Below are 26594 nucleotides of genomic sequence, written 5' to 3'. Positions count from 1 at the left end.
TTCTTTCTTTCTTTCTTTCTTTCTTTCTTTCTTTCTTTCTAAAATGTATTTAGCACAGGGTCTACAGGGTCTCACTACACAGATTGGACTTGTAGTGATCCTCCTGTTTTCAGCCTCCCAAGCACTGGGATTACAGGCATACACCACCACGCCCAGTCTCAGTCGCTGTCTCAGCGCACCCAGGAGGCAGGGCCAGGAGTAAATCCTGGTCCCTGAGCTTTGCCTCAACAGGCACTTTAGTCAGCTGGGCTATCTGGCTGGCCCTTGCATTTCCTTTTTGCTGTGAAATAATGTCATTGTCACTTGGGTGTCACAGCCCTCTGTGTGTATTGTGTGACTCTTTGCACCTTCCCTGTCACCCCTTCCTCAATCTTGTTCCTAGTGCATGGCCCACAGGGTCTGCTGTAACTCCCCAGATACAGGATACTCTCAACAAACATGTGTTGAGTGAATGGATAAATGGCATCTCCTCAGGGGACTGGATTTATAAACAAGTAAGTCTGCTCTTGATTTTTCCAAAAAGTTAGATAGGATATTTTAATTTCTTCAATAATTGCTGCTAGGAACACTTTTGCTCTCATTCCGCATCACCGGCTTTCACACAAAGCCTTTCCCTTTCTTGCATAGAGATGAGCACTAATCCTAGGGAGAAGTTTTATAAAAGCCAGTATTTTCTATATCCATGTGAGTGTACAGTGCTGAAAAAACATGGACTGCAAGTTTTGCTCTCAGAAGGGCAGGGTGGATGTTTGAGTCCTATTCTTTACCCCTCCTTATAGCCACAGCCTTTGCCATATAATTTAGCTGTCCCTTCCACCAAAGGCAGAAGGAAATCTTTGCCCTTTGACTGCGGGCTCTGCCATATCACGAAGCTTGCTTTTGTCAGTGGACGTCGGTGGACTCCATCCGGAGGCTTGACACGCGCTTGGTGGTGGGCGGGCTTGCTTTCTCCTACCTTGCGGTTGCCATGTGAGTACCGCGCTCTGGCGGACCTCCCTGGGCCCGGGCAGAGCACCAGACACACAGAGCAGAGCCGCTTAGCTGCTGCAGAAGCCATGAGCGAGAAGCCCAGCCCCCACCACAGCCAGCCCAGGTCAGCTCGTGCTACTTTACCAACCCCCAAATGCATAAACCCAGGGCGTGCTTATGGTAAGCCACTAACTCTGGGACATTCTGCAGCAGCAATTGATAGATATGAGTGCCAGCATGCTTTTAAAAAAATCTCTCCCCTTCCTCCTGCCCTTATGCGTCCCTTTTCTTCTGTATTCTAGAAGGTCTGCTACTGTGGAAATTGGCTTTGGAGGCAGAAAGCCCTAATTTTTAAAAACTCACTCCAGGAATGATTAATGAGTTTGAAAATTTACGTCTTTTAGCCTAGGCTTTCTAATTTATGAAATATAAAAAAGATCCTGAAACAGTATTTTGATGGTCCTACCAGCTACATGGAACATCCAGCACTGAATCAAAGGCTGCACGCAAGGGACAAGTGGTGGCTCAAAAGGGACCCCAAACTCAGAGAAGGCAGATAGTTCCTTATTCTGCTTTCCTTTCCTGGGGTGGGAGGTGGTTGAGACAGACACTTGCTACATACGCCAGGCTGTTCCTGAGCTCACTGTGTAGCCCAGGCTGGCCTTGAACTTGGAGTAACCTCCTGCCTCAGGCTCCCATGTGCTGGGCTACCAGCATGAGCCATCTTGCCCCGCTAAGGTTCCTTATTCTTTCTGTGCTCTTTCTACAAAGAATTCTGTCATGTCCCCCAGAATGTGCTTACCATAGGCTCAGGCAGTTTCTTCCTTAGTGCAATTTTCTCTCTATCTGTCATACATTGGTGAAATATTTTTTCTTATTTTTAAAATATTCATTGGTACATTTTAGGGGTACATAATGCTCACATTTACCACAGGGGTTTTATACCTACATGATGTTTCTTGATTTTTTTCCCCACTCCTCTATCACCCTCTCAACCCCTCTTTCCCTCCCTATTTACAAAAACTTAGTTTTCATATTTTACTTCTTTTCTAATTTTTCCTTTCCCTTCCTTATTTTACCCCTCCTCCTTTCTTACTCATTTTGTGGCTTTTTACTATATCTACTCTCCAGGGACAATTCATTCTAAAGATCACTATGTGTGTTTTGATTGATACAGTTATGTTTCTGTGTGTGTACACATGTGTGTGTGTGTCTCTGTGTGTGTGTGTGTGTGTGTGTGTGAGAACTTGGTCCAAAACCCAAACTATTTAATTCACTTATATTTAATGTAATTATTTATACATTTGGGTACTTAACTGCCATCGATTTATCTACTTGGCATGTCTGTTTTATATTCTCTTTTCTCTTCTTTCTTTCTTTCTTTCTTTCTTTCTTTCTTTCTTTCTTTCTTTCTTTCTTTCTTCCTTCCTTTCTTCCTTTCTTCCTTTCTTCCTTTCTTCCTTTCTTCCTTTCCTTCCCTTTCCTTCCCTTTCCTTCCCTTTCCTTCCCTTTTTTCCTTTCCCTCCCTCCCTCCCTTCCTCCCTTCCTTCCTTCCTTTTTGGTTTCTTGCTTTCATTTGCATTGTTTCTGTCTCACTACGTTATTTTCCCTTTATTAACCCATCAGATACACTTTTTTTTCACAATTATTTTAATAGTTACCATAGAGACCAAAATATATATCCCTGATTATGTAAAAAAAAAAAAAAAAAACAGTACGTTGTCACTTTTTCAGTAATGCCCAAAACTTATAACACTTTAACTCCATTTACTCTCCATATTGCTACCATGTACTTTCATTAAGAAACTATTTTTGCTTCATACAATCAATACCAATTATTATTCACTGTCTCTATATCTAGTTATGGCATTTCTATGATTCCATCTCAGAATCAATACTGGCAAAAGTTTAGTAGTCTTTTTTTAAAGTAGTATTTTCAAAGGACAACTTTTAGTTTGTGAACGTACTGTATATTTTTTCTTTTTTTTTTTTTTTTCTTTTTTTTTTGCGGAACTGGGGATTGAACTCAGGCCCTTGTGCTTGCCAGGGAAGCACTTATTTCACTAAGCTATCTCCCCAGCCTATTAATTTCTTCAGTTATCTTCTTTCTAAATTTTGTTATTAAACGTTTTAAGCCAACAAGTTAGCTCACTAGTTTTCTTTTTTTAATGTATTTGGTATAGGGTCTCACTATATAGCTCAGACTCACAGTGATGCTCTGTTTCCAGTCTCCCCAGGGCTGGGATTACAGGTGTGCACCACCACGCCTACACTCAGTGACTGGCTCAGCGTTCCTAGGGGCAGGGCTAGTGGATCGAACCCCTGGCCCTGTGCTTGTTTTTTTTTTTTTTTAATCTTTTATTCATGCATTTATTTGGTACAGGGTCTTGCTACTAGCTCGGACTCACTGTGATCCTCTGAACCTCCTCATGGCTGGGATTATAGGTGTGCACCACCACACCCCAGGGCCAACACGGCATGCAGTACCTGGGATCAAACCTGAGTCCTTGCACTTGCCAGGCAGACACTTAGACTGCCAAAATAGCTCCGCAGCCAGCTCGCTAGTTCTGAAACTTTTCCTAAGTATCATTTTCACTGTATTCTACAGATTTTGACACACAGTATTTACATTCATGTTAGTTCTCAGTGTCAGTTTTTATTTTTATTTCTTTTTGACACAAGAATTATTTGTTAAGGACATTTTAAAGTCTATAAACATATGATAGTTCATATTGATTTCCAAATACTGTGTCTTGTTAACAGAGAATTTTTATATCACATCCACCCTTTCATATTTTAAGTTTATTGCATATATTAGCAATATATTAGCAATATAAGTGAGTGTGTTCTATAATTGAAAACCATGGATTCTTACTGTAAATTAATAAACTGTTGTGTAAAGGTGCATCCTCACTGTTTCATTCATCTGCTCGATCTACTCATAACTAGAAGATACACATTTGAATTGCACACTAGAATGATACTTTGCTAATTCTCTTAAGTAACTCTATTAATTTTTGTTATATAGTATACGGCACAGAAGAACCTAAAGTTGTTATCTATTTTTGGTAGATTAAACTTCATTATACAGAGACTTTACTTCTCATTTGGCTTTTTGGATCATTTTTTATTCAATATTAAAATAACTCCTTTAGCTTTTAGTGTTCTTTTCCATACTTTTAATTTTTCACTCTTCTTATATATCTCTCGAAAGTAGTGAAAAGCTAGAATTCATTGTTTTGTTCACTCTGAATTTATTTATATATTTATGGTTGTCACCTTAGTAGTTCCATTTTCTCAGCTTTTGTTTTTGTTTTTTTTTCCATAATTTTATTGAGAAATAAATAGCAATGAGACAGTTTCAAGTGGAATTGGTAGGACAGTTCCAGTAATTAACACATTGTATACTGCTTTCCTAGTGTTATTTGTTGTACAAGATGCAGACATGATATCCTATTTACAAACACTATTAGAACAAATCCCTCTATTCCTTGAATTAAGAGAATTGTAGCTATATATCTACTCTAACCATTTTGAATACACAGATACAAAATGGTCATTCATCTATATCCCCCTTTTTGTTTAATTCCTTCATTTAAGTATTATAGGTGTGTGAACTCAGCAAAATATTCCAAAATAGTCCAGTATTTCATGATAGTATTTGGTCTTCTGCTTGACTGGCAATGTCAGAAGTTGTTGACCTGAGTCCCCTACAGCTCAAATAATAACATGGCTTTATTTTTTGTACTTCATTTTTATACTTTTGTGCTGGATGGTTAAGACCAAGGTAAAGCAAGATCTATATAACAAGAATTGCAGCTTTTGGATTTGATAAGGTCAGTGAAATCCCCTCAGGATTTATCCTGAGACCCTGTACCTCAGATTGTAGATCCTTTGTCAGTGTCAGCCTGACTCAGCCCGCGAGTCGAGACGTGGGTCATGACCTGGAGGAGGAACGGGGATGAAAAAGACAGGGCAAGAGACACGAGAGATGGAGACAAGACAGGCTTTCTGATAAAGTCTCATTTATTGAGGAAGTGAACAGGGTCTAAATAGCCGTATAGTGGAAGCAGTTGGGTGGGACTAGTTGTGGATTGGTAGTGAAGATCCAGGACCACAGGAAGATGTCGAGGCAAGCAGGGATTGGTGCTGCAGCACTTCTTGCCCAAATAAGGGGAAATATAACAGGAGCGTTCTATCGCCCTCCACATCAGCCATGTGGATGAGTCATGGCCATTGCTTGGCCAATTTGCTCTCTGTGAAAGCCCGAGAGAATGTTTTTTCTCCATGTGACTCTCCTTAGGCATACTCTACATCATTGATCACTTTCCTTTTTGGCCCCATAATCTCCTCGATCAGAAAATTTAGGACACAACTGAGTTACATGATATTACAGTACAGGTTCACATATGTCCTGAGTCTTAATTGACCTTGGAAGGCTAAGGCTAAAATGTTGGCTTTCATTGTGGCCCTCCTTTTTCTCTAATTTTTGGTCTGAAAACTTAGGTTGTTAACCCTCCAGAAGAGAAGCTTATTGTTATTACCGTATAACCTAGGCTGTTGAGCTTTACCTCACTATCTGTCTGAATATCAAACATCTTAGGCATAACATGGAACAGGTATCTTTCATCAAGTACTGATATGTTAAATTTTAAGTTTCTACAGAATATGACAAAAATTTAAAAAATTAAGATATATTTAAAAAATAGCAATAAAGAATTATATATGTTTGGGGCTGGTGAGATGGCTCAGTGGTCTAAAGCACCTATTTAAAACAAGCTTAGCTAAAGCACAGGGACCGCAGTTCAATCCCTCAGCACCACATGCCAGCCAGCCCCCGCCCCCTGGTGGGCTGAGCTGAGCTGGCCACACACCCACACCCACACACCCACCCACCCACACACACACACATGCATAAATAAAAAATAAAAAAATTGGGGGCTGGATAAGCGTTTGCCTAGCATAGTGCAGGGTCCTGAGTTCAATCCCCAGTACCGCCAAATAAATGAATAAAAAAAAATTAAAAAAAAATAAATAAAAAAATAAAAAAATTAAAAAAAAAGAATTATATATGTTTACACATAAGTCCAGAAATCTAACCATATGCAACATTGTTGCATGACAGTCCCACAACATTCCTTTTTCTGTCTCTTGCCTTCATTCACCACCCCCTTCCTTTTTAAACAATCATCTACCTGAGAGACAGCATGTCAGGAACTGGTGTGCCATGACAAGCAGCACGCATTCAGAAGACCAGAATGACAGGCACTCCAAGCATGAACATACTATTACAAATTGCCATCTTCAGGGCAGTTACTTAGTTCACAGGTGTCAGTATATATAGTTAGTCAGGGTGAGAATCATTCCAATTAACTGCTAGAGTCAAAAATCTTCTGAGGATTCTCAGGATCATTGCCTTGCCCATCTTCTACATATAACTGTATGGCTTGCCCCTGTCATGTTTCCTAGCTCTTCTTGCTCTCTCTTCATTGTCTAGTCCTCAAGTTCTTGCTTTCCTTTTAATTGTATTATACCTATTTGTATTTCTTCTTTTGAGTTTTTATACCAGGGAAATTATACGATATTTACATGTGTGTCTGGTTTATTTCACTTATATCTTCAAGTGGCACGCACTTAAATATAGAGGTTTTGAGTTTATCATTCTTTATAGCTGAATAATACTCTATTGTATAAAAATACCATATCTTTTTCATCCATTCCTCAGGTGATGGACATCTTGGTTGTTCCCAAGGTACGGCTATCACAAATTGTGCTGCTGTAAACATAGGTACACATTTATTACTATGATATGATGTTTTCAGATCCTCCAGGAAAATTCCCAGTAGAGGAATAGCTAGTTTAAATGGGATTTCCAGTCCTAGTTTTCTAAGGAGTCTCCACACTTCCATAATGTTATGGAAACTGTTATGATTTCCATAATGGTTGCACCAGTCTACTTTCCCACCAGCAGTGGAGAAGGATTCCTTTTTCCCCACAGCCTCTCCAACATTTGTTGTTGATTTCTTTATGATAGCCATTCTTTCTGGGGTGAGATGATCTCTCAATGTTGTTTTAATTTGCATTTCACAGATGGCTAGTGATGTGGAGCATTTTTTCATATATTTACTCGCTTCTTTAATTTCATCCTCTGAGAAGTGTGTGTTCACCTTGGATGTCCATTTCTGGACTGGGTCTTTAAATTTTGGGGCCCTAGTGTTTTTTAGTTCTTTATAAATTCTAGAGAGCAGACTTTTATCTGAGTACTTATTTATCAAGATTTTTTCCAAATTTGTGGGTTGTCTTTTCACTTTGTTGGTAATTTCTTTTGACGTGAAAAAACTTCTCAAAAAGAGCAGTTCCCAGTTGTTAATTCTTTCAAGTGTTTCCCGTGTGATTTGATTTTTGTTCATGAACTCTTTGCCTACCCCTATGTCTTCAAGAGTTCCTCTACTTTCTCTTCCAGATTTAGTGTTTCTGTTTTAATGTTTAGATCTTTAATCCATTTTGACTTTAGCTTAGTACATGGTGATAGACCTGGGTCAAGTTTTAGTTTTTGGCATGTAGAGAGCCAGTTTTTCCAGCACCATTTGTTAAAGAGGCTATCTTTCTTCTAGTGAGTATGTTTGGTCCCTTTGTCGAAGATAAGGTGGCTGAGTGTGTTTGTAGGGGCTTCAGCATCTTGTAATCTATTCCATTGGTCCTCTGGTCTATTTTGTTGCCAGTACCATGCTATAGTATACTACTATAGCCTTGTAGTATAATTTCAAGTCAGGAATTGTCATGCCTCCTGCCTTGTCTTTGTTGGCCAGGATTGCCTTTGCTATTCTCAGTCTTTTCTGGTTCCAAATAAATTTAAGGAATGATTTCTCTAGGTCTATGAGGTATGTAGGTGGTAGTTTGATAGAGATTGCATTAAATCTGTACAGCAATTTTGGGAGTATGGCCATCTTCACAATGTTGGTTCTTCCTATCAGGAGCATGGAATATCTTCCTGTTTTCTGAAATCCTTTATGATCTCTTTTTTGAGTACTGTAATTTTCCTTGAAAAGATCTTTGATTTCTTTGATTAGATTAATTCCAAGGCATTTCATTTTCCTCGGTGCTATTATAAAAGGTATTGTTTCCTCTAATTTCCCTCTCAGTGTGTTTGTTATCTGTGTAGAGGAATGCTATTGACTTCTGAGTACTGACTTTGTTTCCTGCTATGCTACTGAATTTCTGTATTAATTCTAGTAGCTTCTTGGTGGAGTTTTTTGGGTCTTCTAAGTAAAGTATCATGTCATCTGCAAATAAAGATAATTTAACTTCTTATTTGCCTATTCTTATTCCTTTTATTTCTTTCTCTTGTCTAATGGCTGTAGGTAATGATTCCAGAACTATATTGAATAGGAGTGGTGATAGAGGACATCCTTGTCTTGTACCCGATCTAAGATTAAAAGATTTCAGTTTTTCCCCATTTAGGATTATGTTAGCTGTTGGGTTTTCATAAATGGCTTTTACGAGATTGAAGTAGAGGCCATCTATTCCAATTTTCTGTAGGACTTTGAACACGAATGAGTGTTGGACTTTGTCAAAAGCCTTTTCTGCATCAATTGAGATGATCATGTGGTTTTTAGTTTTCTGTCTATTGATATAGTGTATTACATTGATAGATTTTCAAATATTGAACCATCCTTGCATCCCTGGGATGAATCCTACCTGGTCATGTTGTAAGAGCTTCTTGATGATTTGCTGCATTCTATTTGCTAGGATTTTATTGAGAATTTTTGCATCTATATTCATGAGGGAGATTGGCCTGTAGTTCTCTTTTTTAGTTGCATCTTTTCCTGGTTTTGGTATCAGTAAATACTTACATCCAGGAAAGATTTTGGGAGGATTGCTTCCTTTTCAATTTCGTTTGAGTTTGAGGAGTACAGGGACTACATCTTCTGTAAATTTCTTGTAGAATTCAGCTGTGATTCCATCAGGACCTGGACTTTTCTTTGTCAGGTTTTTTTTTTTTTATTACATCTCGTATTTCATTGGCTGTTATTGGGCTATTGAGAGTGGTTCTATCTTGTTGATTCAGTTTTGCTAATTTGTACCTTTCTAGGAAATCTGTCCATTTCTTCTGTGTCTTCTGTTCTGTGAGAGTAAAGATTGTCGAAGTAGCTACTGATAATCTTTTGAATTTCCACTGGGTGTGTGGTAATTACACCCTTTTCATTCCTTATTGCTTGTATTTGAATTTTTTCTTTCCTCTTTTTGATGAGGTTAGCTAGGGGCTTATCAATTTTATTTTCTCAGCTTTTGTTGTGCTTTTTTGCATTTCTTTGGCCAGTCAAATTATTTGACTTGGTTATTTTTCTATTATTGCTGAGACCAAGTACCCAGAACCCAAAATTAAGGCAGAAAAGGTTTACTTAGCTCAAAGTTTGTGAAGGTTTCAGTTCGTAATCAGCTGGTTCCAAGGCAGAAAGGCACATGGCAGAGGGCAGCAGTTTATGGTGGTGGAAAACTGTAAAACAGCAAGAACAAAAAGGGAGGCGCAGCGGCAGTGGAGCATTTGCAGTGGCAGAGAGCAAGCTTCTCTCCCTTCCTTATGCTACATTCAGGTTCTCTGCCCCAGGGTGGGTATAGCGCTCACGCCCATAATCCTAGCATTGGATCATGAATTACACACTCTAGAAGCCCACCACCCCTCCACTGCGTGAGGCTTTGTGGGGGACAACTAGATACAAACCATAACAGATGGCCTAGACCTGACATCAGCCTGAGAGAGGGGACATCAGCACTGCTCCTCTGGCCCTAAGTAAGCAGATGTTCTCACATATTTCCTTAAGATCTGGACAGTATAAGGACACAGATGCCAGAACAATCATGCTGTCCTGCCTTCTCATGGTAGCCCAGGTTTTCAGCTGCCAGTGTCTATTTTTAATCTTTTTTTTTCTCCTCGTTTGCTCTGCAGAGCTGGTTTCTCCCATACCCCATTCACTCCTGACTTTTCAAATAAATTGTTAGCAGCATTTTTGGCTTGTCTTGTAGAATTCTTTAAGAACCTGGAATCCAACTCCAGGAGAGGTGACTCAGAACTCATAATGTTGGTAAGCCACTTTGAGAGGCAGGTGACTCAGTGATGAGTCCAACAATCTGAACATTTTATTGACTAAAATTATTACATGTGAAACCCTCTTTGTCAGAAACATTTATTTAGAAGCACCTTCAGCATTAGGGTCCTGATGTCTTGGGAGGAAATGGGGAAAATGTTATTGAAGCATGCTAGATACCACTGCTCACATGCTCTGCCCCACCTCTTTATGGTCTGCTGCACTGCTTCCATTTTTGCAACCCGTGCTGCTACATAGTTTTTTAAGATCTGGAGCTAGCACTTCTTTCTAGGAGCCTCAGTAAACACTTGACTTACAAAAGGGGCCAGAGCTTAGTGCCAGCATATGTAATTTGCAGGGAATCATCAATGGAAATTCCACACTAATGTTCAAAAAAATTTAACCAGTCTCTTCCCTTACATAGCATTAACATTTTCAATTACTTTGTGTGGATTAGAGAAAAGCCAAGTCACCTCCAGCATCTCAACTTCTACAAATGGTCATTATGAGGTAAGAGAAATTATCTTTTGATGTTGTGATATTTCTCCCAGCCTGAATTGTGAAATGCCTGAGCTTCTTCTGCAGTCTCAGGGCTGGGGATCATGGCATCCACACAAGTTCCACTTGTGGATACACTAACCATGCCAAGCCTTATCTTCAGGGAACTACTCTGTTCTAGGTTGATTCATAAGATGGACCTTCAGAAGCATTAGAATCCTGTTTTAGAAAGGGAATGGATGGAAGATGCCAGAAAGCAGGGACCTCCCTGCTAGTATTATTTCAGAAGGATGATGGCTGAGAGGTATGAAAACTGGATTTCATTAGAATATTGCTACTGGCCAAAACAGGAACTTTATTGGGCTGTTAGCCCTGGGGGCTTGTTAACCCCCATTTCCATTTCTCTGGTGTACATGTAGCACACAGTGCATTGTGAAACAAACAGAAGAAATGAGGCACAGAAAACTGTCTCCCATCTCATGCTTTATTCCCATACCCTGTGCTCCAGTTATGGAGGTTACCTCTCCAGCCCTTGCCCACTCCCATAATCAGTGCAGGTGAAGTTTATTCAGCCTCCTTTCCATTGAACGCTGGAAAGGCAAGGAGACCTTTGGGTCATGAGGCAATACTATTTAGTTATTTGTCACATATGAAATCACATAAGAAAAAGCAAACAGTACAGATACATGAGAGCCATTTACTCCTGCGACTCCACAATGCCTCAGGTGGCAGCGTTCATGATTTCCTGTCCTCAGGGAAATTACAGGGACGATGGGGAGTATCAGAATAGTCCTGATGATCTCGCCAGCAGCATTAGGCTTTCCCTGTTTTTCTCTAGTGTAATATTGGATCTTTTCCATTTTTCTTCATGTAAAGGAAGTGACCCATCCAATCAAAATTCTGTAAATGTTAAGCCTTTATATTGTGATAAAGGGGAGAAAGGTGGGCTTGTACACATGTGTAAATATAGATGATTTCATCATTTTTTCTTTTTGAGACAGGGTCTCACCATGCAGTTCAGGCTGGCCATGAGCTCACTTTGTAGCCCAGACTTGTCTTGAACTCACAATGATACTCCTGCCTCAGCCTCTCATATGCTGGGATTACAGGTTTATGCCCCCATGGCTGATTTCATGATTTAATTATACTTTATGGAACCCCTCAAGTGTTACATCTCAATAACAGAAGTTGTAGGGACCAGACTATTAAATAGTAAGAAGGTTGAACACAGGAAAAACAAACAAGGAAGCAGGCTTCTGACCAGGCCTTCCATTCTGGCAGTGGCTGCCATCTGATATCATTCTGATGATGGTGAAGGGAGCAGCTTGTCAAGGTACAAATAAAGCAGTCGTGAGAGTTCTGTCCTTGAACTTTTTCCCATTTCTCCCTAGAATCAAAAGAAAGTGCATGGTGAACAAGTGAGTTAGACAGTAAAGGATTTGTACGTTATCCTGTGTTTGTTGCAAAGTCATCAGGATGCAAATCTCCTGTCTCAAGTTCACAGCTGTGTGCTTTAAGATTTGAGCCCAGGAAGGCCCTTGCCAGACCTAAGGGCTGTCCTTGGCCACCTTAAACATGAGGTTGATACTTTTGAGGATATGTAACAGCATATTTGGAAAACAGAATGATGACAACCTCTTCAGTCTTCTAATTCTCCTACTTCAACACTCATGAGGTAGAGGCAGGAGCACTACAGTGAAGTAGAAGCCTCAATTTAAGTTGTACTTTGGGCAAAACAGCTCATGGCACAGAACAAGGTTAGAAGTTCTGCTTGAAGTTGCTATTTGATGGTGGGAAGAGGTTAAGTAAGATCTGGCTGGTTCAGGAGATGCCTTAGAAAGGGTCTTTCCAGGCTGCCCTGAGAGCTTCTCCTGCCCCATTCTGGGGGATGGCTGAATACGGATGTTCTCACATGGGTACCTCACTAGGAGGTCTTTGCTGAGTGGGTCCTCTGATGCCTGATCAAGTGATATCCTCTGCTAAATCTCTTCCCACAGGTAGGGCAAGTGAATGGTTTCTCCCCGGTGTGTGTACGTTGATGCCTGACCAGATGGTCCCTCCGACTGAAGCTTTTCCCACATTCGGTGCACTGACACTGCTTTGCTGAAGCATGCCCTCTCAGGTGCCTAGAAAATGCTTCACTGTGGTTAAAACAGCGCCCACATTCATTGCAGAGGTACAGCTCCTCAGCTGCATGTGTCTTCTGGTGGGCCAGATACTGCCTATGATCACTGAAGTCCTTTCCACACTCTCCACACAAGTAGAGTTTGTCTCCAAGATGGATTCTTTGGTGTGTGGTTAATACAGATTTCTGACTAAAGCTTTTGCCACAAACAGTACAGAAGAAAGGTTTTTCCCCTGTATGTGTCCTCTGATGTCTGACAAGGTCTGAAGCCCAGCGGAAATGTTTTCCACAATCATCACATTTATAGGGTTTCTCCACAGATGGTGTTCTCTCAGCTTGGCTCAGTGGGGAGGTCTTGTCCACATTCTTCCGATTCAGTGGGTATTTACATGTGTTTATCTTGTGAACCTTTTGGTGCCTGGCAAGATGTGAGCTCCGTGTATAACTTTTTCCACACTCCATGCATTTATAGGGCTTCTCTCCTGTGTGAGTTCTCAGGTGTCTAATAAGGTGAGAGTTACATGAGAAGCTTTTCCCACATACAGTACAGTCATGATGCCTCCCTAACAGGGTGTGTACAGGTATGGTTTCCTGAAGATTCATGAAACTATTAACTTGAGAAATATTTGTACCAAATCGTCTTTCATTAGTTTTATCTGGGTTATCCTCAAAGACGATCTCCCAGTCTGGAGTCTGGTGAATTTCAGGATCTCTTAAGATAGACCTATGTGTATCCTCCAAACTTAGATCTTGCTCAACACACTCCTCCTCATCTTCACTTCTGTCTCCTGCAGAAAAGGTGAAAGGAAAAAGGAGAATTACAGTGGTGACAATGCTTTCTATACAATGAGGGTGATTTTAAAAAGGGTTTTGAGGGTAAGACCATATTGACAAAAGCATGTATTTCCTAAATGTAAAGTGGGAAAAGAAGGAAATAACCAATTGCATGCCCATCATGGCCCAGACATACTCATATATGTTATGACATCAATAAAACTTGGCATGGGTCAATATCATCACCCTCAGTATACAAGTGCAAGACTGAGGATTAAGGGCTTCAGAGCTGTGAAGGAAATGGCATAGCAGTGATTCTGAGGTTTAGTTGTTTCATATTTCTTTGCGTTGCCTAGCCCTCAAATAAATGTTGAGAAGGGTAACGAGGAAAATGACAGAAGAGTCTGGCTTTCAGAGGGAGATGACAGCAATGGCTGACATGCTGAAAGAACCAATGAGGGGGTCCTAGGAGGAAAGAGAAGCACTGGCTAGAGGAACTGCCCACTTAGAGTGGTAAGACCCTTTCTGTCATTCCTCACCTGTGTAGGTAAAACTCAGGATTTCTGGCTCTTCAGGCTCTTGAGGTTCATGGATACCTGGGACCTGAGGTTCTTCTTCTCTAACCTGGGAGATATCATCTAGTCTGGGGATTGGAAATGCTGCTCAAGAAAGGGAGAACAGGACATCACGACTAGTTCAACACTTCCCTGAGTTAAGAACATATCTTTTCTGTTTGGCAGGTTGTAAACCAAACATAGTTGGTCAGTACTTTGGTTTCTTCTAATAAAACACTGTCTTTCTTGGGCCTTTCACCTGCAACTCAATAATTACTTCAAAAATAAGAGGGTAAACCCCTTCATATTTAGGAAAGCAGATTATCTGTCACTCTTTTGTTTGTTTGATAATTTATATGCTTACCTCAAATATTTCCGTACTAAGGCTATAACTACAGACTTTTGACAAGTTTCCATCCATGTTTCCAAGCATTTAATCTCTTCCTTCTAACCTGGAAGGATGCCATCTGCTTCACCTAATTAGCATTTACTTTCACTGGTGGGGAAGCATAAAAGACATTCCAGTGCATACAATCTAAGGTCTAAGATCCCCTCAAATTTCTCAGAGGAAAAGATCTCTGTGCTTAAAATGCTCTAGAAACACATGAAATTCCTTACACAGAGAAACCACAATTCCACAGTCTTCTTTCAGGACATATTCTCCATAGAATTCTTTCTGAGTGGGATCCAGATCACTCCACTGGTCCTGGGAGAAGCATACAGCCACATCCTTGAATGTTACCAGTCCCTGAATCAACACAAGGATCAAATCAGAATGTGATGCTTCTGGTATACTCAGTTTGTTCCTGGATGAAACTGTACATATAAGCAGAATCTATCCAGGAGAGCAAAGGAGCTGTATTTAATAGAGTATGAGGCCTCCTCTCAGGAGGTGGTGCTCCGCTTGTCTCACTTCCTGGCTTTTTACTTCTGGGAAAGCACAGCTCTATGCCAGCCTCTCTGCTCTTCAGCTCCCTAACTTCCCTGAGGACTAGCCTATATTCCTTTTCTTGGGTAGAGTATTATTTAAAACTCAAGGAAGTTCATCATTCAGCTATTTGATGTTTTAATGATACATTCATCTCTGCAAAAATCCATCTTTTCCTAAAAGCTGTCCCTAATTAAACCCATATAATCATCCTTTCACTTACGTTCTATAGCATTCCTCAGCTAGACAATGTCAAGCCTTGCACGAATTCTCTCTCCCCATCTCTGGCCACATGGTTTAGTTTTAGGGTTCTAAACATGAATTCCTTATAAATGACAGTGAGGCCAACCATGTTAACAAAAGAATAGCTCATTTACTCCTAAAAGCAAAGCCAAAGCCCCTTCATTTAACAACTTTAGGAGCTGGCGTTATGACTCAGTGGTACAATCACCAGCCTGGCAAGTTGATTCAGTGGTACAACCACCTGCCTGGCAAGTACAACTCCTGAGTTTGATTCTCAGTCAACCAAAAAAAAAAAAAAAAAAAAAAAATTCCCCCAAAATAGCTTCAAAGCTCTATTGGAATGGTATAAAATAATCTCATTTTTGTTAGTCCTTTTGGTCAGGGACAAAGAGGCTATGGAGTCCATAGATCCCATGGAGACCACTACAACGTATCTCATCATTTTCTCTACCCTTCCATGTACCTGTGGAATTGAAAACTTAAAATTGCCAAGGAGAGTGGTAACTGCATTCCACCCAATCTGTTAGTTAACACTCAATAGCTTGTCCAACAAACTCGGCTGCACAGAGGGAGCTGAGGCGTACCTGCGACAGAGCAGTCAGAAGGGCAACCATGTCTGGGTCTCCAGAGCTCCTCTCTGCAGGAGGGTCTCGGTCCTGGAGCACTGGCACCTCTAATGAGGGAAGAAGACAAGCAATCAGGCACCAAGATAAATGGCAAAAACCCAAGAACTGCCCATCATCTCTGGCAAAAGGGAGCTATTACTGCCGCTACAGAAATCAGGAAACTCATCTAAGGTATCCCTATCTAGAAGCTGATCAGAACACCAAGAGCAACCCAAAACATCCCTATGTAGGCCTGGCCCATTCTGGTGGCTCTGTAGCTAGCGCTAGCTCTTCTCAACATCTGGGATTCTCTGGTTTCTCTCCATTGCAGTCTGCAGATCCCCTGCTCCCTGTCCCCACTTCCTTCCTGCTCAGGCTTCCCACCGTTCTCCTGCAGGGGCTGGCACTCCTCTTCACAGTGTTGGCTCTGCCGTTCTGGTGTCCCTTGATCTGGGGTCTGGCTGGTTTCCTCATGTGACTGCTCAAGGGTCGAAGGCTGTGTTGGGTCCTGTAGCTCACTGGGGGATTCAGACTCTGCCCCTCGGTGCACTGTCTCCTCTGACAGGACTTCCTGTCCATGAACGTGGACGGTCACCTGGGAAGAATTCCAACTTCCAGTCACCATGGCGTCAGGAAGAAATTCCAGGTTATCATCAGAGCTCACTTTAGAATCCACCTATGGAAAAACTCCCAGATGGATCCAGTAGAGCAGAAGGCTTAGTTCTACCAGGGCTGCAAACAACTGAAAATGATGCTTACCAGGACAAGGCAAGGGCACTCAGGTGCTGTCCTGCTGTACTTCTTTCTCCCTGGCTTCAACCCTTGCTCCTATTGCCCAGGATGCTGAGATTCCCTCATCCTTCCCCTCTCAACCTACCCTGCCTGAAGTCCTCTTGCCATCTGCCTTCCTGACTTACTGTTCTGGAAGCAGGGCTAAGATTAAGGGTCTAGGAGACTTTAGAGGAAGTCATAAAATTGGCTTCCCTAGGAACCTGGGGTTCAACATCCAAAGAAAGAACACCAAAGCCACCACCCAGACAAATCACACACACACACACACACACACACACACACACACACACACACACACACACACCTCTGCCCTACAGGACTCAAGGACCTAGGAGCAACCCAAGGGCAGGGCTGATTAATGGACAGTTGTTGGGGGGCCTGCACCTCTTCCCCACTAACTCGGCTTTCGGGTAGACAGTCCCCCGCCACATCACACAGATCAGGACTCCCCCTCCTCACCCACCGCCTTGGTCTCCTGGGCTGTTTCTGCAAACCCTCCACCAGTGTCACTGCCTCCTCGCCACTCTCTGGCCGCTGGCCCCGCACCCAGCTCTGCAGTTCTCCAGGCAGGACGGTGAGGAACTGCTCCAGCACAAGCAGCTCTAGGATCTGCTCCTTTGTCCTCCTCTCTGGCCTTAGCCACTGATGACAAAGTTCTCGGAGCCGGATGAGAGCTTCTCGAGGGCTTGCTGCTTCCTGGTAGCGAAAACGTCGAAAGTTCTGGTGCGAGGTCTCCAGCACGGGGTCATCCCTCTGTAGGATAGACTCTGGCCTGCAGGTAAAGTCATCTTCCAGTTTCACCATCAGAATTCCCTCTTCTTCCCAAAGATCCTGGTCCTCTGGTTCCAAGGCTGTAGCCATTTCCTGGTTTTGGGATGGCTTCACACCATCTAGTTCTCACACTGGGACCCCTCCTTGTCTCAACCTGGACACCTCAAGGAGTTTCTCCCCAGGGACCTAAAGGGAGAAGTAAAACAACAGGATAAGCCTAGAATTATGCACAGGGATAACAGTCCTGACTTTAATCAAAATCCTTTTTATCTTCAAATGAGTGAACCCTCTTTTCCCCAATTGCCATAGCCTTCTTTTATTTTTACAACGAAACATCACTGGGATGGGCTAATGTATGATTTATGCTATGGTCCAATACTCCCTTTTCTAGGCAAGGTTCATATGCCATATGAAAACATTGAATACCTACCTATGCCATGAACACGACCAATCCCATCTCATCTCTAAACTGGCTTTTTCTACTTCCTTTTTGCTGATGGCTTTAGTTTTAACTTGATGACCTCTGGATTCTTAAGTGTTAAAAATTCAACGTTCTTAATCCCAAGCCCACCCTTCTTCCTTGGCTGAGATCGCACTTGCTAAATAAACATAGCTTGTGTGGTCTTTGGATTCAGTTTTTCCCATAGCTTACAGCTCACTGAACCAATTCTACCCCTTAATCCCTACATCTGTTTCCTCCATTGTCTTCCAAAGGGCTGACTTCTGTCCACTTCTCACCTGCACATTGCAGGACTTCCTAACTGGGCTCCTTCCAGTACTCAACTGTGAGCAAGTGCAAACAACTACCCTGGAGCTTTTGTCATGCCCCATTTGAGAACAGCCTAGGCAACTGGATCTTTAGAAATGCTACCTGCTGTACTACTGTGACCCCTGGTTGAGAAATACTGGGTAAGATGTCAGGAGTGGCAGTCTGAAGTCAGACTGCCTGGGTTAAATCTGGGCTCTATGCTTTGTAGTGTGGGCCCAGAGGCAAGTTTTTATTTATACTGGTTTCCCCATCTATAGAATGGAGACAATAATGATATCCACCCAAGAGTTGCGATGAAGATGAACTGCAATACTATGTTCGAAGTGCTTAGAAAAGTGATGGCACTTTGTAGTGTCAACTACTCTCTAAATTACAGTTCCAACATTTATGCAGTAGTTACAAAGGGTAACTTGTTAGTAAGATTAATCCCAAATCCTGGCTATGGCACATGAAGTTGCTTCATAGGCAACCCTAACCTACTTTTCAGGCCCCATATCTTACCCTTTTTCTCTTCACAGCCTGCGTATACCATAATTAGGCTCTGCTGACCTCCTGTAACTGGTCTCCCCAGCAGCCAGGTGCCTGGCAAAGGCTGCAAGGGCTGTTGGAATTTCTTGTGAACGGATTCTTTTGCATTCTTTCCTTTATGTTCTTTCGGGTTCTCATCAGAATTACTACCGCTGCCATCAAATGTGAGCTGCCTGTCTCAGGCTGCTGGCCACTATATCACCAAACTGAGATCTCTCAGCAAATCTGGCCCTTTAAGACTCTTCAATCACTTCTGATAGGTGAACACACTTCTAAATGGGATCTGCTAGGTGACCTTCACTTTGTTCCCTTTGCTCTCCTCTCTAATCCTTAGTCAGATACAAAGATACAAAGTCACACACATACCAGGTGCGCACACACAATGGGTTTGCCAATTCTCCCCTCACTCCATTGGCTCTTACATTTATCTTTTTAAAAACATAATTCTTTTTATTGCTATGTGTTTGCCACAGAGATCGATCACATTCATCAGGCAATTTGTACCTGTACAGAACATATCACCATTCTTCCTTTCTTTCCATTTGCTTCTCCTCCCCACTTATGCAAGCTTCATTTGTTTTTGTCTTTTGCTTCTCTTTCTCCTTCCCTCTGCCCCTCCTTGTCTCTTGTGCTCTTTCCATTCCCAGTGTATATGCTCATATCCTCTGTATGCTTATTTACCTCTTGGGTTTCTCATACAAGAGGAGCAATGTGATATTTAAACTTGCTGCACTCTAACATGCTGCCCATTCTTTGTATTTTTGATTAGGGTAAACTCTGCTTGTCTTTCAAGACACAGCCTTGGGCTCATCCCTTCTAAGATGTTTCCTTCTATTCCATTTCCCCTACTGTTAGAAGCCACCTAAATACTTCTGGAGCAACCTGGGTACCCGCTCCACTGGCTGCACCAAGCCTTTTGCATCTCTTTTCAAGTGTCATTTCTTTCTCCCCCAACTGTCACTCCTACTGATAGCTGCTGCTTGAATTACTGTCCCTGGTGTCCCTTCTCTTGCCTTCAATGGGCTTTTCTGAAGAGGGTTACACCATCTGAAATGCCCTTTTCTACCTCCTTCATTTGCTTAATGCTACTCATTCTCTGACCTCTTGTTTTCAGATCCTTCCCTGAAACACTTGAACTACACTGCCAAAGGAACTGAGCTTCCTTGGATACAGCAGGAATTGTGTTGCAAAAACTGCTCCTCAGGCTGCAGGATCTAGGGATCTATAAGGCTCCAAGGCCTGGGACATGCCACGCCCTGTCCCATGGCGGGCACACAACAGGTCTCACGCCATCTGTGATGAATGCAGGGAACAGTGACTGAGTTTTTATCCTCTGTCCTTAAAAGGTCAGACACCATGTTGTATTAATCCTTATTCATTTGGCCAGAGAACAGTGTGGTGGACAAACAAAGAAAGAACATGTATTGTTTCCACTCTGAATAGAACTCTTAGTGGTTTCAGAAGAAATGAAACCATGATGAATCTTCGGGTTTCCCTGGAGGTGCTCCAAGTGCAAGTCACACAAAATTAGGCATTGGAAAATGAAGTGGTTTTCCTTTGAGCATTGAATTAACGTTAATGAGCACAAAAGTAGACATGAAATAATATAATGCAACCATCGTACTGATTATGTACATAGCTTCCCAACACTTTCCCTTTCTACCCATGTTCTCCCCCTCTAAGGCAAGGGGAGATAAATGAATTGATATATAGGGTCTTTTGCCTTAAGAGAAGATCATTTATTGTCTTAAAAGTCCAAGACCCAAGGCTCATGAACTAGACTAGAAACTCTGTTTTCTTGTTTTTTTTTTTTAATTTTGCTCCGAATGCCTTCAGGGCATGCTTGCCTGGCTGGAGTGTTGTGGGGATCGAAGTACAGCAACCTGAGGATGACAGCTTTGTGGAAGCAGCCACTTAAAGGACTCAGCTAGGGCCAGGCCCCCAAGATGAGGGATTTGGACTTTATTTATTTTTTTAAATTTTTATTTTTATTTTTTTGGCGGAATGGGGGATTGAACTCAGACCCTTGCGCTTGCCAGGGAAGCGCTTATTCTCCTGAGCCATCTCCCCAGCCTCTCACTGTTTTCATGTAGCACTAAGTTGAGGAGGTCTTTCTAGATACTAAACTTGACAAAGTTTTCTTAGAAGAAAAGAGTGACTAGATTCAAATTATTAGTCCTAGAAGATATTGCTATCTTTACTAAAGACATAATAGAGAAATTTAAACAGGCTGCTTGCTCAGGCCAACTAAGACGTTTTAGCAGCTCCTCTCACTGTCCTGGAAGAGAAATGAAATAAACTGTTAAAGCATTTTCCAGTGGTGTTGATTTGTGTCTCACATACAGATGCTCATCCATGCTTCACGTAACAGGCAGGCACCTTGGACCTGACTTTGAATTCCTACACTCATTAGTCATGTGACATGACTTTCCTAGGTCTGTCATCCTTGAAACACAGCTCACACTGCTGTCTCCTGATGATGCCAGGAACTACAGACACAAAGCCCTCAGCACAGAGTCCGGCACAGGTAGGTACTCAATACATTTTCTTCTTCCTTCAAGTTCTTCTATATTTCTCGGAGAAAATAGGATTTAAATGGTAAACAGTCACTATGTTTCTGGCTAACCCCGCTGTGGGTCTAAGTGGCTTTCTTCTGCTTTGTCCAGGAATATGTGAGGAAGGATGGTATCCCACCTGTTGAACCAGAGGTCCGATGAAACAAGGTCTGGACTGTAGGCTAAGTCATGAGCAAAGGAGAAAATAATCCTGGAAATCTTCCTTGGTGAAGTCACAGTTCAGTGTGTGTGATCTCTGAGTCCTGCCAAGTAAAGATGCCTTCCCTGTGCCTGTCACAGGAGTTTGTGGAAAAGGAGCTCAATAAACCTGTATTGAATTTAAGTAAGACTTTACTATTTCTCTTCCCTTAACCTGGATGCAGAAACACTTAAGATTCAGGTATCAATGGGTGCCAGGGATTCTGGGTAATAAATCGTTCTCAGAAATACGGGGTTCAACCAATCCACAAACACCTACGGAGCCTCAAGTCCGTATTTCCTACTACTTCAGGTGCTGGGAGATTTAAAAAGCACAGGTAAGAAATTGTAGGGACTTTTAACAATTTTGGTAATTCACAGTGAAAATTTACAATATGTGTATTATTTATATGTACAAATAAGAAACCTATCAAGAGAATTAAGATAAGCAAAGGGAAAATTCATCAGTTATCTCCTAAGTTGGGCATCAAGAGATGAAACATTCACAACTTTTTTTATGTTTTATTTTTATTTATTAATTTTTTCTTACAGTTCTTGGGATCGAACTCAGGACCTTGTGCTTGCCAGGCAGGTACTTAAGCTGCTGAGCTATATCCCCAGCCCCAGAATCGTTTTTTTTTTTTGTATTTAGTACAGAGTCTACAGGGTTTCACTACAGAGATTGGACTCATAGTGATTCTCCTGTTTTTAGCCTCCCAAGCACTGGGATGCGACATCACGCCCAGTCTCAGAACTGTCTTGTTTTAAAAAAGTACACTTGCTTTTACAAAAGAATAGTGTAAAATTACTTCCAAAAGAACAGATTACTAGTTTCCAGCATAGAATTACCCATAAGGTCTGCCCCCAAATCTCTGCAACGTGTATGCCACAATGTTTGGCCAAAGTTAGTGGTTCTCTAAGTGGTGAATTCACAGGACTGTCTACGCCACCAGAGGCCTCCTTAGAAATGCAAACTCTCAGGTTCCAGAGAAGACCTACTACCAGAAATTCTGGGGCTAGTCCCAGCAACCTGGGTTTAACAAGACTTGCAGCTACTTAAAAGACAATGAGCTTGAGAACCACTGCCTATTGCAAAGGAAGTAACTTGAACGCTTGTACAGAAAAGAACCACCTTTTCTAGCACTGGCCAAAATAAAGAGGTTTGTTGATGACAGGACAGAAAGTGAAACCAGGGAAGTCTAGAACTATTTCATATCTACATCAAATTAACTGGAGAAAAATGTTGTATGCCTGTAACTTACCTCATCTATAAATGCAATGCCTGAGTCCCTCACACTGTGGTAAGCCCTGCTGTGCTCCTGAACTGACTGTCTATTGCAATATAGTTAACAGAGACAAAGGGATACAGCTGGAGCAAAGAAGGGAAATAATATGAATTGTGGCTTTTAGTTCTAAAAGGAAAAATTCCCATCCTCCCTGCAACCCTGCCCACCCTCTTATGCTAGACGGTAAGAGCAGAAAACTACCCAACAAATGGCCACGAACACTAACTGCTCTGTCATCACAGACTTCGCACCAGCAAGCCTGCTGTAGCTAGAAGCCCACCACCTCCTGTACGCACCTTCTGGTTCAAGGCCCATGGGGCAGCTTGCAAGAAGAGCTGCGAGGACGCAGGAAGGACGAAGTACTCCACTACATTCTTTATGACTTCGGAGTGCAGCTGCCTTGGGTGTCTCCCGCACAGTTTGCACAGAAAATGCAACGGTTCTACGCCTAGCCTCCCAGCAAGAGCCAGGATACAGCACCCACCCCGCAGGACCAAAGTAATTCAAGAAGTGCTGGGTCTGACAGCTTCCCTTAGGGGCGGCCAGCACGAAGGCCACGGAAGACAGGTCATGAAAGTGTCTGAGACAGGAGCATCTGCTGCTCAGAAGGAAAAGACATACTATGCTGTGGATCTATTATGCTTTTGGAGGGCATAGAAATTAAACAGTCGTGCAGACAAGGTGCAGATGGTCTACCGCTGCTGAGGAAAGGCTAGTGTTGAGAAAAGGCTGTGAGGGGCGGGGCAGGGAGGATGCTGCGAGCGGAGACAGCAGCCACTAGTTTAAAGGGAAGGAAGCTCGGGATCTGTCAGAGCAACAGCTGAAAAGCCACAGACCAGAATGGCTCCGAAACCTAGCAAGACCACAGGTGATACGATCGATCCCAGGTGAGGCGTGTGCTGGAGGGGCTGCTGGTGGTGGAGGGAGTTGGGGCTCTCCGGGGTCAGGGTGTCTGCTGGGGCGATTCTTGAGCAACTGAGAGGCGGGGAAAGAAAAGGCTGCGGAAAATCCGAGGGGCCTCGACCACTCCTCCCTTGATTCCGGGGAGGCAATAGGAGGGACCCGCTGTCTTTCTGCAGGCCCCAGGAAGGGACGGAGGGCGGCGGCTCGCAGGCCGGGGAGCCGGCAGCGCCGTCCGCGTCTCCAGAGGTTCTGGCGCCGGCCGCCGGGAGCCGCGGAGGGCACTGAGCCGGAGCCCCGCCGGCACGCCGCCGCCACCCCTTCCTCCGGACGGCGCGGCACCCCAGGCTCCGGGGGGCGGGGTCTCCGGTCCCTCCCCCTCCTCCTCGCCCTACCCGGCGCGGCTGCACCGGCCCGGCCCGGCCCCCAGCACTCACCGCTCAGGCAGCTCCGCCGGCTCCTCCCCTGCCCGGGGCTCTCCCCACCCTCTCCGGGCCGAAACGGCGGCTCCGGATCCAAGCCGCGCGGGGCCTAACGGGTCAGAACACGTGGGGCCTTTGCGCCCGGAACCGGAAGGGCCGCTCGCCCCGCCCCTGGGCGCCCTGGAGCCTTTCTAGGCTGCCGGAGGTTCTGTTTACTCTGTGGCCCATTTGGGTTGCCTCCCCTCTCCTGCCCTGCCCTCTCTGCAATGGATGAGCACTCTGGGATGTTAGTTCACATCCGTTTCTATTTCCTTTTATTTTTCCTTTGCATGCTCCGCCAAAGCTTGGCAGTGTGCACAACGAATTTGGGTTTGAAGATGGCTCTTGCATTTACTTTGGCAGGGCCTCAGGCAAATCTCTGTACATTCAGAACTTGAATAAAAGTGGCTCTCCTACTACTATTGCTCTGGGGCATGAGAAGGTTTTTTTTCCTACTTCAGGCTGCCTGAAGGGCAGGTCTAGTGCAGCTTGTGGAGCTGGGAATCGAACCACGGTTCTATGCACCTGACTGCATTTGTCCAACTGAGCTATCCGGCAAAGCCCCTTGCTCTGGGGTATGAACGACACATTTCTTAAGAACTGTTGGGAACATACTAGAAGCTCACAGGGATACTGGACTGCACTTTCCTTTTAACATTTCTTTGCTTTGTGCACAAGTGGGTGACATTTCTCCCCATACCGGATACTTTCCTTCATTCTGTCTTGCCCGAGTCACCGTCCCCGAGGTCAGCGGGTCAGCTCTTCCCATCCCTTTCATACACATTTCATTTTCACTGGCTGCATTGCTGCAATCTGTTTGCCATGTTTCGAACTGAACTTATTAATCACTTTTGGAAGAGAGAGATGTGTATTGGGGTTATTTAGAGTGACCAAAGTCGAGGGATATGTATCTATATGTCTATAGATGTTTTGTACATATAGAATTTATTATTTCTATTATTAGCTAGAAATAATATTTTACCAGTTGTCTGGGCATCTCTTAGCCCAAATACACACACACACACACACACACACACACGCACACACGCACACACATTTGTTATGGGACTTGGCTTGTGACTACGGAGGTTGAGCAGTCCCTACTGATAGGTCAGGATTCAAAGTTTCCCAGGCACCTCACCCCAAACACTCTCCCTCTTGGTTTCCCAGGCACCCTGCCCCCAAACTTTCTCCCTGTTGGCCCCATGCAGAGCCAAACCCAAAACTGCAGAACAGGTCCACCTGACTTTGACCTGGGCAAGCAACCACGAAACTCTCCTTTGTTAATATTATAAGTCCCCCACAGACCAGGTAGCCCTGCCAAGATTAGCTTTCTCTCAGCTATTCCAGCCTGCAATCATCCTCCCTAAAAGATCATAAAAAGTCTCCTGTCCGGGCTTTGTTCACAACTGTCTTGGTCTGCTAGACAGCCAGCCTGCTTGATGCCCCCAATAAGTCTTCTACTTGCCTCAGAATGCCTGGTCTTGTCGATTGCTTAGGTTCATACCTAACACCCACCTCTGCCCCCACCCCCAGGAGCTGGAGGTTGGCGGTATAATTCAGGTCCATGCTGAAGGCCTGAGGACAGAGGTACAAGGATATCCTTGTAGCTTTTTTCCTTGCTGAGACAAAATACCCAATATCCAAACTTAAAAAAGGAGAGATTTGTTTAGCTCACAGTTTGCAGAGGTTTCAGTCCATAACCAGCTGGCTCCAAGACAGGCTGGCTTGGCAGAGGAGCATCTCAGAGAACAGCTGTGGCACCAGTAAGGAAGGGAGAGGAGAGTCTTTGTGTCCCTTAGATTGTATCCAGGTTACTGGGATTAGAATTGTGCCAGGGGACTGATTTAGCAATCACATGTGTTTAATCCCAACATCACACTCTAGATTCAGCCACCTCTGTAAAATCCCCACCTATGACCACAGGGGGCTTTAGGGGAACATCTAGACATAAGCTATAACAGAGGATGAGGTAGGTGCTGACCTAAGTCCTGGAAACTGAAGGCAGGAGAAGAGGGGGCTGTGATGTTGGGGCAGGAGGAGTTTGATGTCTCAGCTCAATTTGATTTTCCTCTGCCTTTTTATTCTATTCTGGCCTTTGACTGGATGAGGCCAACCCATTGGAGAGGGCAATCTTCTTTACCCAGTTTACTGTTGAAGGGTTAATCTCTTTTCTTTACAGATCAGCTAGAAATAATGTGTTACCAGTTATCTGGGCATTTCTTAGCTGAGACACATAATTTTTGACACATTAAATTAATCCTTTCAGAAAAGGAATATACAAGTCATGAAAGCCCATTGTGTGCCTGGTGTGATAGAATAGGCAGTTAGCTGGAAATGAGCTGGACCTGCAAAACTGGCACGAAGTCCTAACAAAAAATTTCTATAAATGGCGGTGGCCTAGATATCTTGAGTCTGCGGGGACCACGAGTCCAAGAAGAGCATTTTATACCCTCTTGCGAATTCCCCCTTTTTATCCAGTCTTATACGTTTGATCCCACACAGTCATGCTTTGGGGTCACACCCAAGTGAAGCTGTAGTGGCCAGGCCGA

The 26594-nt window shown here is 43.3% G+C and overlaps 1 protein-coding gene and 1 long non-coding RNA gene across 7 annotated transcripts in view; one reads left to right on the top strand and one right to left on the bottom strand.

Moving 5' to 3' along the window:
* Nucleotides 1-11620: 11620 nt before the first annotated feature.
* Znf202 (zinc finger protein 202) lies at nt 11621-24096 on the bottom strand. Of its 6 annotated transcripts, XM_004636388.2 has the most exons (8): nt 24019-24096; nt 17034-17531; nt 16167-16377; nt 15762-15850; nt 14625-14754; nt 13992-14111; nt 12474-13466; nt 11621-11940 (listed from the first exon to the last, which is right to left on the bottom strand). In XM_004636388.2, exons 2-7 carry the CDS (start codon nt 17433-17435, stop codon nt 12478-12480), a joined length of 1941 nt encoding a protein of 646 aa, XP_004636445.1. In that variant the 5' UTR covers nt 17436-17531; nt 24019-24096; the 3' UTR covers nt 11621-11940; nt 12474-12477. The 6 variants fall into 6 exon arrangements, with proteins under 6 accessions (XP_004636445.1, XP_023576967.1, XP_023576968.1 ...); XM_023721199.1 differs by having other exon boundaries at nt 11621-13466; XM_023721200.1 differs by lacking the exon at nt 24019-24096 and adding an exon at nt 22978-23170 and having other exon boundaries at nt 11621-13466.
* Nucleotides 23448-26594, top strand: part of LOC111818128 — a 39281-nt gene continuing 36134 nt past the window's right edge. The window contains exon 1 of the long non-coding RNA XR_002822193.1: nt 23448-23568. This is a non-coding gene — a long non-coding RNA (uncharacterized LOC111818128). The remainder of the gene's footprint in view (nt 23569-26594) is intronic.

This window comes from Octodon degus, unplaced genomic scaffold (assembly GCF_000260255.1).
Source record: "Octodon degus isolate 3935 unplaced genomic scaffold, OctDeg1.0 scaffold00080, whole genome shotgun sequence".
Classification (NCBI taxonomy): Eukaryota; Metazoa; Chordata; class Mammalia; order Rodentia; family Octodontidae; genus Octodon; species Octodon degus.
Note: the sequence above shows the minus strand (reverse complement) of the source record. Positions and strands in the feature narration are given on the sequence as shown.

Coding starts and splice junctions, on each gene's coding strand:
- Znf202 (XM_023721199.1), bottom strand. CDS start 17,435: ATGGCTACAGCCTTGGAACCAGAGGACCAGGATCTTTGGGAAGAAGAG. Junction 16,378..17,033: donor CCAGGAGACCAAGGCGGTGG/GTGAGGAGGGGG, acceptor AATTCTTCCCAG/GTGACCGTCCACGTTCATGG. Junction 15,851..16,166: donor CCAGCCCCTGCAGGAGAACG/GTGGGAAGCCTG, acceptor TTCCCTCATTAG/AGGTGCCAGTGCTCCAGGAC.